Here is an 11,741-nt window from a genome sequence, read left to right on the forward strand (position 1 = left end):
TTTGTTTTGTTCACATTCAGAGACAGGTTGTTGGCTCTGCACCAGTCCATTAGCCACTGCACCTCTTCTCTGTATGCTGTCTCATCGTTCTTGCTGATGAGACCCACCACGGTCGTGTCATCGGCGAACTCGATGATGTGGTTCGAGCTACGTGTTGCAGCACATTGTAAGGTCAATTTATTTCCTGGGTGCAATCTCCAATCATACTTCTCTCCATTGCCCTACCTCCTAACTTTCATCCAGAATCAAATGAGTCTAAATGGACTTCATTTCTTCACCAGTCTCTCAATTGCATTTTAGTTAGGCTCTGTGATGAATGACAGTTCTTACGGCATTTTGCACATTTCCTGTACTGAGTACAGGAAGTTGAGAATCATGGTGCACCTATCAAAGTTGTTGGCGAGGCCACACATGGAACATTGTACTCAGTTTTGGTCACTCACTTATAGGAAGGATACTTTTAAACTGGCAAGGGTGCAAAAAAGATAGCAAGGATGTTACTGGGATTGGAGGGCTTGAGGTATAAGAGAGGCTGGATACTGGGGTCTTTATCCTGGCAGTGTAGGAAGCAAAAGAGTGACCTTAGAGGGGGTGTATAAATCATTAGGGGCCTGGATAGAGAACTCAACAACTAGAACACGCAGATTTACGGTGATAGGAGGAATATTGAAAAGGAGGGTGAAAGGAATATTGAAAAGGAGGGTGAAAGGAATATTGAAAAGGAGGGTGAAAGGAGCCAGATGTTTTTGCAGACTCAGGCGACTTCTTCCAGTTCATCCATGAAACAGCTTATTCTTCCTTTCTTGTGTCTTTCTTTTCTTTTCAAGGTGGCTGTGGTTCTGTCAGAGTCCGTGATCTACAGCTACAGCTCAAACTATGGTTCTCCATGAGCGGTGGGTTGTCATACTGGCCATGCGGCCTGGCGTTTCAATATCTCCAGGAGCAGCCTGGATAATGTGCGCTTTCAGGGTGCAGGCCTGTAGACAACCCGGTTCCTCAATGATGTCACCAAGCACCTACACTCCATTTGCCAGAAAAACCTGGACCTCCCAGTGGCCACTCATAAAAATTCTACTTCCCGTTCCCATGTGTCAGCCCAAGGCTCCTCTATTGCCACGATGAGGCCACACTCAGGGTAGAGGAATTATCCAACTTCCAGTAAAATTGCCCACCCCCACCCCTCCTTCACTATTTCCCTCTCTCACCTTACCTGCCCCTCACCTCCTTCTGATGTTCCTCCTAATTCCCTTTCTTCCATGGCCTTCAATCCTCTCCTATTAGATTCCCTCTTCTTCAGCTCTATCTCTTTCACCAATCCACTTCCCAGCTCTTTACTTCAATCCTCCTTCTCCAGTTTCACCAATCACCTTCTGTTTTGTACTTTTTCCTCTCCTCCCCCCCAGTTTCTTACTCTGACTTCTCATCTCTGTTTATCCAGTCCTGATGAAGCCTGATGGCCTGAAACGTCAATTGTTTACTCTTTTCCACAGATGTTGTCTGGTCTACCGAGCTCCTCCAGCATTTGGTGTGTATTACTCTTTCCCCCACGCTGGTGACAGGGAGCCTGTCTGAGATACCCAAGCGCTGGGTTATGGACTGTAGTTTTTGATGGACTCTAGATCAAGATCTCTTTGGGGATTTTGCTGTTGCTTGTATAGTAAGGAGGTGGGGGTTGGTACTTTCGCTGGTGAAAGTGGGGGGGGGAGGGTCATTGCTTCTGTTGCTGCTTGTCTGGGGGGGGGGTCTTTGGGGAACTGATGCTTTTGTCACACATACCTTGGTGTTTCTTGGATGTCTACAAAGAGCACGAATTTCACGTAGTATACTGTATACATTCTCTGATATTAAATTGAACCATTTAATTTGAACTTGAGGGCCAACTCTCCCCCCGCCCCCACAGAGAATAGTGGGTATATGGAACAACGTGCTACAGGAAAGATAAAGGTAGTCACACTTATGATGTTTAAAAGACATGGACAGGTACATAGATAATAAAAAAAAGTTTAGAGAGATTGGAGGCAAATGCAGACAAATGAGACTGGCCCAGATAGACATCTTGGACAAATTGAACAAAATGGACCAAAGTTTCTTCTGTGCCTAGAAACTCAGTATATTTATTAAACCATAGAGTCATAAATTTAATAACACACTGAGGTACTTTCCTTTGTGGAGGAACCACAAGAATAGGCTGACGTACTGCTACTATGCCTGTTCCATAACTAATGCCTAATGTAGCCAGGTAATTTACTGTTCAATTTTATCATTTTTCCTACATGCCTCTCAGAATAAAGTGCCAAAAATTGGCAAAGTACTGAGAAAAATATCCAAAATACTCCTTTTACGTTGTTGCTCTACAAACTAATGAAGAGGAAGCTCTCTTTGCTTGCATGTCCCATTCATGTAGATGCAAATATGAGGAAAGGATATTGGTGCAACACACACAAAATGGAGGAACTCAGCAGGTGAGGCAGGATCTATGGAAATGAATAAACAATCAACATTTCAGGCCAAGACCCTTCATTAGAACTGCAAAACAAAGGGGGAAGAAGCCAGAATAAGGAGGGCGAAGGGGAAGAGTACAAGGTAGAAGGTGATAGTGAAGAGTGGGGAGGTGGAGATTAAGTAAGCCTAGGTGGTGATAGGTGGAAAAGTTAAAGGGCTGGAGAAAGAGAAATCTGTTAGGAGTGGGGAACGGATCGTGAGAGAAAAAGAAGAAGGGGCACCAGGAGGAGGTGATAGGCAGGTGAGGAGAAGAGGTAAGAGGGTGGCCAGAGTGGGGCATTGAAGAGTGAAGGTGGGAGGAGGAAAAAGTACTGGAAGTTAGAAAATTTGATGTTCTTCAGGTTGGAGGCTACTCAGGTGGAATATGAGGTGCTGCTTCTCTAGCCTGTGGGTGGCCTCATCGTGGCAGTAGAGACAGACATAGATAATATGTCGGAATGGGAATGGAGAATGGAATTAAAATGGTTGGCCACCAGGAAATGCTGATTTTTGTGGATGGAGCAAAGGTGCTCAACAAAGGTGCTACCCAATCTACACTGGTTCTCATCAACGTCAAGGAGCCATATTGGGAGCACCGGATACAGTAAACAATCCTAACAGATTCACAGGTAAAGTGTTGCTTCATCTGGAAAGACTGTTTGGACCAGGGAGGAGGAGAATGAACAGGTCTAGTTTTTTCACTTGCAGTGGTAAATGCCAGGAGTGAGATTAGTGGGGAGGGACAAATGGACAAGGTAACCTCAGAAGGATCAACCATGATGGAATGGCAGAGCAGACTCAAAGGGCTGAATGGCCTAATACTGCTCCCATGTCTCATGGTCTTATAGAGAGATCTGTGTGGAAAGCGGAGAGTAGGGGATGTAAGGATGTGATTGGCGGTAGGGTCCCATTCCAGATGGCGGACACTGCAGAGAATGATGTGATGGATGTGGAGGCTCATAGGGTGGTAGGCAAGGACAAGAGGAAACTATCCCTGTTGCGGCTGCAGGAAGATGGCGTGAGGGCAGATATCTTGGAAATGGAGGGCAGCATCAATGGTGGAGGAAGGGAAACCTCATTCTTTGAAGGAGGACATCTCTGATATCTCGCAAAGGAAAGCCTCATCCTAGGAACAAAGGCAGAAGTGATGAAGAAACTGCAAAAAAGGAATGGCAGATTTATAGGAGACAGGGTGAGAAAAAGTATAGTCAAGATAGTTGTGGGAGTTGGTGAGATTATAAAAGTTATCAGTAGATAGTCTGCCAGAAATGGAGACAGCCAGATATCAAGAAAGGGGAGAGAGGTGTCTGAAATGGACCAAGTGAACTTAAGGGGAGGATGGAAGCTGGAGCGAAAGGATATTGGTTCTTTGTTCTATCCAGTATTGCTTCCACATTTTACAGTACTTGGCACTAACTTCTCACCCTACAAAAACTGGTAATCAGTCCTGGCATAATTCTGTATTTCCATACCGTCCAGAAAAGATCATTTCCTTCCTGATCGAAACCTTGGAGTGTACAGTTCCCTCCAATAATTGCCAGTGGAGAGGGTATGTCCCCCAGCTGCCCCAGCACTACTGCATTGGCTCCATCTGCCACCTACAAAAAGAGAAACCGCAAATCAGGATCTCTTCACAGGCCTTTAACTCTAGCAATTCTTGAAACTTATTTTGCCACATCAGGGGTCACACAAGGAGAAAATGTTACTTGTATAAAATGTCTCATCACACATAAGCAGTTTCTGAATGAAAAAAAAAAGGGCATTTATACCAGGATATTGATACCAAATTTCCAAGCATTGAGAAATTATAGGAATAGTCAGTAAAATAAATTTGTTTCATTATTCAACAAGTTCTTCTAAATTGGAATAACTTAAAAGTTTTAACATAAAAGTACTTGAAATTCTAAATTGGCCTCTATAGAATTTCCATATTTGGAACAATGTGCGTAAAATTGGAGGTCATTTTGCATGAATCAAGTACTTTAAACAACAATGGACCAAGACTCCAATCGTGGTCAATTACATTGCAAAGGTGTCATTGACATACACTGGATTTCAATCTAATGCACAGTGTTTATTTGGAGCAAGCTACCTCTAAAATGAGTTGCAAAGAGCTACAACCCAATTAGCTTAGGCCCTAAATGGTAAAGAGTAAAAGGTAAATGACACACAAACCATATTACAATCAGCTCGAGTTGTTTTTTTATTAAAAGGTCAGGTTGCAGGAGGAAGACAGACCTTAATTTCAAAGTAAGGCAGAAATCCTGACCTCAACTTTGAAAAACATGGACTTCAAAATATTTGGGGCTTAAAAGATGGAAAAAGGAATAAACAGAAGACAGTTAACCAAAATGATATGAATAAAAGTAAACACAAGATTCACAATGGTAAAAGTGAGAAGCTTGAAGTGACAAGGTCCATCAGGTCAGCTGACTTGTGGTTCCTGGCTGTCCCATGATCTAAATTTAAGTTCACGGGTGATCGCGCCTAGACTGTGAAACAGCACTCCCCTCCCTATCAGATCTGCCCCCTCCATTGACTCTTTTAAGTCTAGGCTCAAAACGCACCTTTATTACTAGCGTTTGAATCTTCTTGATGTGGCTGATTTTTGGCTTGTGCCTAGGCTCATGTGTTGTTTATTTTGTGCCTATAAGCTGTGTGCCTTGTATTTGTGATTTTAGTTACCTGTTATGGTTTGTATAGCACTTTGGTCAACATGGGTTGGTTTTAAATGTGCTTTATCAATAAATTTGACTTGACAAAATCCAAACAACAAAGTTTTGTTTTCTGTTGAAATGACTAGACAGAATTTTTCTAAAAAAAAGAAACAGTTTTGTCTTTGATGGACTTCCATTTTACAAAGATTCCTTTGACACATGTTGGGTTACAAAGCTACCAATATAAAAGGATCAAGGATCAAAGATGAGAAGATCCATTTGAGGTTGGAAGAGAGCGAACTAGAAAATGTTACTGTCCCTCTCTTTACCCATTTAAGCACACTCAGTGGCCACTTCACATCTGCTTGTTCATGTAAATATCCAATCAGCAATCATGTGGCAGCAACTCAATGCATAAAGGTATGCAGACATGGTCAAGATGTTCAGTTGTTGTTCAGATCAAACATCAGAATAAGGAAGAAATGCAGTCTTGGAGGCTTTTGCAGTAGAATGATTGTTGGTGCCAGATGGAATGGTTCAGCTTGCCCAGAAACTGCAGGTCTCCTGGGATTTTCACGTAAAGTCTCTGGAGTCTATAGAGAATGGTGCAAAAAAATAAAAAAAAACATTCACTGAGGAGATAGCTCTGTGGGTGAAAACACCTTGTTAATGAGGGAAGTCAGAGGAGAAGAGCCAGATTGGTTCAGGAAAGTGACAGTCACTCAAATAATCATGAATTACAATAGTGATGTGAAGGAATGAATCTCTAAATGCATATGTTAAACCTTGAAGTGGATGGGTTACAACAGCAGAAGACCACAGACTTTTAGTGAGTGTATGTGACCACTGCTAGCAGAAATAGACAGTATTCTAAGTATCCTTGGGCACGTTGTGGTGATCTACCTTCTTGAAATTTTGTAGTTCTTTTACAGGAGATACACCCTAAATACTGTTTGGTACAGCATTCCAGTACTTAGAGCCACAGTATCAATGAAGGAGTAGTGATATAGTTCCAAGTCAGGTCACCATGTGACCTTGCAAGCAATATACAGGGTGTGGGTTCCCATGTATCTTTGAAGTAATGGGATTAGCGGCCTATAGAGATGTTGTTGAAGCATCGTTGGTAGGTTGCTGCTGACTGTACACACTACAGCTACAGTGCACAGGTTTGGATGAAATGCATATGTAACGTGACAAGCAGGTGTAAATCAAGCAGCAGGCTGCTTTGCCTTATGTCAAGCTTCTCAAATGCTATTAGAGTTGTACTTATCCAATCAAGCAGACAGTTTTCATCATACTCTTGTGCCTTGAAGATAGAGAAAATGTTTTGGATAGAAGGAACTAATTCTAACCTGCTCTGTGTCCACACTATTTTTTGTGAATCTTCAACAATGGTCCCCCCAGAAGGCTTGGGGGATTTGGTGCTGTTAATATGGTTATGTACCCTACTCAAGTGACAGGATTTCCTTTAGCCAGAGATGGATATTGCCTGGTATATACTGAACATTCCCATTGCTTATCAGGGAATTGCCTAAATGCTGTTTCAGTTTTGCTGCTTGCAGCCATAGCGGTTTCATTTTTTTGGAGGACCAAATAAAAATAAACACTGGGCAACAAATCAGTGAACATTACTACTTCCAACTTTATCATGAATAGGCAGCTGAAATTGCTTAGATTTAAGACACTGAGAAACTTCTGCAGTAACAGATTGGGCCTGAGATGATTGACCTATATTTGAACCACCGTTACGTGCATTATGATTGAAATGACCGACAGAAAAAGTTTGTTCGTTTCCCACTGAGGAGTTATAACTTCTCCAAGCTGAAGTAAAGTAAAGAACAAAATTATAAAACTAATTGAAGACTATCAAGAGGTATGAAGAGTTTGTCTTTTGCGAATGTAATCTACATTAACCAATTGAAAATGAGATGACTGGGTAATTTTACTGGAGATTGTGAACACCAAAGATAGGTGGTCTGCCCAAGAATGGGAATTATATCAAAAGCCCCCTGGTGATGGATAATTTAAGTTAGAAAAATAAGTTACTAATTAATAGTAAAGGAAAATGTTTAGGTTTAAGAGTGGGAGATACTGTCGTTAGGGGTATAAAAATTGATGAATATACAATAGAAATAGTGGTAAATTCTAAATAAAGTATATTTTGGATAGTTAGGGCATGACAGACAAGGAAGCAGTTACCTTAATAAAGTGGGAGATACCATCAAGGACAAAAGCTCTTACTAGGATCTAGTAATAGGATACCAGAACATTTATTTTGATTATTCTAGAACAAGAACAAAGCAATGAAGAGAAATTAACAAATTAGCATTAAAAGACATGGAGTTGTGCAGGTTTATTAAGAAATGCAACTCGGTGGCTTTTTGAGGTTTGGATGCCGTTGTAAGTACTGCAACAGAAAAGTGCATGGCCTATAAATGGCCAAGAAAGATGGACAAAACTCAAAGCAGTGAGGGGGAGAACAAAAGATCAGAGAGAAGAGGGAGCCAGAACATGAATTCTTAAATGAAAAATATACTTCTCATTTATACCAAACTACCATTATATTTTATTCTGGATAAAGGATGAATAAAGTAAGACTAACACCAAGACCATTTCTGAAAAGCTAATCAGATAATAATCTCATTGTGTAACATTGACAGGGAGAAGCACCAAATTCATCAAGTGGTGATATGAATTTTCAATAAGCACACAATGCATTAGAATCAGATAAAATTATCCTATCAAAATTTCTTTAAAAAAATTACATTATCGCATCATTAGCAGCTTGGTTCATTAGTTTGCTGTGCACAAAATGACTAACATCTAAAATACACCATTAAAGACATTCTTTTAAAATGACTGGAAATATCTTGGGATGCGCCTTTAAAAAAGTCCCCTCATTGTTCATTGATGAATTAAAATCTTACCTCCTTATAGAAAACATCAGTGTTGTTATGTACATCATAGGCCAGTAGATTAGTCTGTGTGCCTACGAGCAAAGTGTCATAGCCAAGTGTGGGATTAAGTACTCCTGCAGTTAGACAGCTGACATTCTGGTTTATATTTAGGAGGTAGGTATCAGAATCCAGGCCACCTTGTAATAAATGGTTAGCTACAACACGCTGGCTACGAATATGTGGGTTGTGTATAAAGACCTAAGGAGAACATATCAACAATATTTATTAATTACAGTAAATCAAATACTTACGGCAAAGGAAATAAATTATCTTGTGAAATTTCACTAAAGTCACAGTAGAAAACAGATGTGTGATATCCGACTTCTGAATTAATAACGTTTTTCACTTCACCATTCTCCAACTGTTAATTCTACTTCTTTCATTATTGTCACTTTAGCATATCATTACATACTGATTTCTTTTCATGGTAATAATGAAATGGTGCTCATATAGCTCTGAAATATTGTTCACATTTACTCCAAAACTACTACATAATGGCACACTTAAATTGCTTTAGCAGCTTAACTCATACAATTTTCCTTACCAATGGAACTAAAATCTTAACTCCAGCTAAGACTTAATGTTAACTATGCAAATAAGGATTAAATAATATTTTGCAAGCGTCTTTGTCCTTTCATTAAGTGAAAGAGTATTTTCTTATTGGTTAATTTTAGGGAGGAGTTTCCTGGACCCAACAAAGGTGAATTAAAGGTATTTATTTCAATATATTTATGTGTATAGGCAGGGTCAGCAAGGCAGGTTTTGCCATTTTCATTTCTGTTGTCCAGGTCAGTTGTGTTTTTTGTTTCCTTATGGGTTTCGAACAGTTTTGAACAACTGAATGGTTCATTATGTAATTTCTTAGGACAGTTAAGAGTCAGCCATATTGCTGTGGGTCTAAAATCATGTGTCAGACCACATACGAACCGCAGATTTCCTGCCTTTCGGGATATTGGATAATCAGATGAGACTTGTCAACAATTGTCTGTGGTTTTCATGGTCATCATAAGACTTTTTAATTCCAGAATTCAAACTCAAATGTATCATCATTTGCCATGGAGGGTTTCAAACTCATGACCCCAGGACTTTGCCCTGGTTTCTAGACTACAAATCCACTACAGTATCACCTCCCCTTTTCAACAGGATCCTCAAACATCCATTATTCAGTCTGTTAACAGTTATAAGCTCTCACTCCCCCCACTAATTATTGTACCTGGTCATTTAGCAACAATTTTTAAGAAGCAATACCTTTCCAGCCTGCGTTGCTGCAGTCAGGCAGGGATGTATACCATCATATTTTCCAACAGACACCATTCGAGGGTTAATTCTGTGGTTCAGCTTGAGGCTGAACACTGGAACAAGCATGGTTATCACCCAGCGCTACAAATGGAAACAAAAATGATAAATCACCATGGAAATGATCAAAATGCATGCAGGGAGAAAGCTGTGGGAGGAAGGGAAGGAAGGTATCAGAAAATGTAAATCACAAAACTAGAAATTCAGCTTAAAATATACAGAATAAAAGGAACTACTTAAGATAAACATTAAGGATTAAGAAAAAATATAAAAATTATGAAGAGAATGCTGGAAATAGTTGTTCCAGCAGCGAGTGTAAACTGAGAAACAAAGTTAGTATTTCCAGGATTTTTCAGGACAAAGCTTTTGTTAGCCTACCTATGTAACCTGACTTAACTGCAAAGGCCCTGGCACTGATTAATTTAGCCCAGGATACTGTACTTAACAGTTTCAAGTCTGATACCGTTAACAGAATCCAGGTAAACGTGGGTACTAGGGAATCTGATCAGTAATTAAAAGTGAAAATATCTACTCAACAAAATCCAGGACGAAATCATATAAGTTGAATGAAACACTGTCTGCTACAATCTACATTTTTTTAATACCATTACTAGGTTGAGGAGCAGAAGATTACGGTGCCAATGAAAAATACACGACCTGAAATGTTTATTCTCCCTCTGGCATCTGTGGGTTTTGTTTTGCGTTTCCTATGGTAATAAAGACACGTTGGTACTAAGTAAAAAGCCGTCGAAGACTATCGTCATACTGTAAACACGGGCACCAGGGAAATTAACGTCCACTAAGCTGCTTGGGAGTATTAAACTCGTCAAGCCCAGCTCCCTCGCAATGACTGTAGTAGTGACATCCCACGTCAAATCCTACATTTATTTATACATTCCCACTCCCCTGTACAATATCCCAGCCAACGCTATCCATACCGGTGCTGAACTGTTCGCAGCCCGCTTAGTAGTCGGGGCCCGAGTTGCACAGGCCCAACTTCACGCAAACAGAACCGCTCGCTCGCCTCGGCCTCCGTTCGTGTCCCGGCCTTCTCGCTTAGTTTGCGGCTTAGAGTAGGCTCTCAGGCTAACGACTTCGCTCCAGCCTCAGGTGGGCGCTCCGGCTAGACCGCCCGCACGCCACGTCTCTCCGTTGCTACCCGCTGACATCTAGCAAGCATCACGCATGTTAATTGCGGGCGGGACTTAAGTCCCATTGCCCGCTGGTTCGGTGACGGGAGGTGAGCTCAAACTCAGACTAGTCGAATACCTCGACCGTGACCTGAAATACTTCGTTTCAGAATGCTTGCTCCGAACGTGAGTTTCTTCCACTCTTCCCACTGCCGGGCTAAACTGGCCGTTGTACTTGAGATATTGGGAGGTACCACGGTCCCTGGAAGAGTCAGACTGGCCACCTTATAGGTGTGGTGGGTCTATTCAGGGGCAGAGCTTTGCTAAATATATCAAAAGCCCCGTAAGCCTTTCACATAGTCTAGTGTAATGCGACAATATTTACAGTAAATAACGACGCGAGTTACTTAAAAAAAGCCTTTTACTTGCACCACACCGAATGCTGGAGGAACTCAGCAAGCCAGGCAGTATCATAGAAAAGAGTTAAACAGTCGACGTTTCGGGCCAAGACCCTTCAACAAGTAAAAGCTTTTTACTTGTTCCTTTTTGTAATGAGATGTTTAATTATTTTTACATGGCTTATAACCATGAATAAAGGAGTATAAATAGATATTTTACCAGAAGGAAAACCTAAAATAGATGAAAAATAACATTGTTTAACTACTTATTTTTCTTGTATTGTACTTTAGCTGATTCTTTTTCTCCAACATGCTCAATTTGGACTCAGCTGCTTTAAATGACAGTACTGGTCTTCCACTGACCTCTAACTTTCCCTTTGTGAATTGGGCCTAATTTTTTTCTGTAAATTTTAGTAAATGTTCAGTACACAGATACAAACCTCAAGCTCTAGAAGTCAAGTTTTGTAATTTGATTATGAAGAAAACTAGCAGTAGGCTAGAGAGCTTCAAACCTGTTTCAACAAAAAATTATGGTGAATCAGATAACAGAAATTCTGCAGATGCTGGAAATTCAAGCAACACACATCAAAACTGCTGGTGAACGCAGCAGGCCAGGCAGCATCTCTGGGAAGAGGTACAGTCGACGTTTCAGGCCGAGACACTTCGCCAGTCCTAACAAAGGGTCTCGGCCTGAAATGTCGACTGTACCTCTTCCGAGAGATGCTGCCTGGCCTACTGCGCTCACCAGCAACTTTGATGTGTGTTGGTGAATCAGATGTTGACTTCTATTTATATCTGTTCTTCATAATTAACTCACCTACG

General features: G+C 40.9%; 1 protein-coding gene across 3 annotated transcripts in view; it reads right to left on the reverse strand.

Annotated features, from left to right (window-relative positions):
• The window catches only part of bbs2 (Bardet-Biedl syndrome 2), a 171,141-nt gene extending 160,471 nt beyond the window's left edge, over positions 1-10,670 (reverse strand). The window contains exons 1-4 of one of the 3 annotated variants that reach the window (XM_072279369.1): positions 10,330-10,670; positions 9,344-9,475; positions 8,066-8,293; positions 3,954-4,079 (exon numbers count right to left, since the gene is read on the reverse strand). In XM_072279369.1, coding sequence (XP_072135470.1) covers positions 3,954-4,079; positions 8,066-8,293; positions 9,344-9,460 — 471 coding nt within the window. In that variant the 5' untranslated portion in view covers positions 9,461-9,475; positions 10,330-10,670. Of the gene's footprint in view, positions 1-3,953; positions 4,080-8,065; positions 8,294-9,343; positions 9,476-10,329 lie in introns of those variants that run through there. The other 2 variants (XM_072279368.1, XM_072279371.1) reach the window with 2 other exon arrangements.
• Positions 10,671-11,741: the final 1,071 nt, after the last annotated feature.

The sequence above is a fragment of the Mobula birostris genome, chromosome 15 (genome assembly GCF_030028105.1).
Source record: "Mobula birostris isolate sMobBir1 chromosome 15, sMobBir1.hap1, whole genome shotgun sequence".
Taxonomy (NCBI): Eukaryota; Metazoa; Chordata; class Chondrichthyes; order Myliobatiformes; family Myliobatidae; genus Mobula; species Mobula birostris.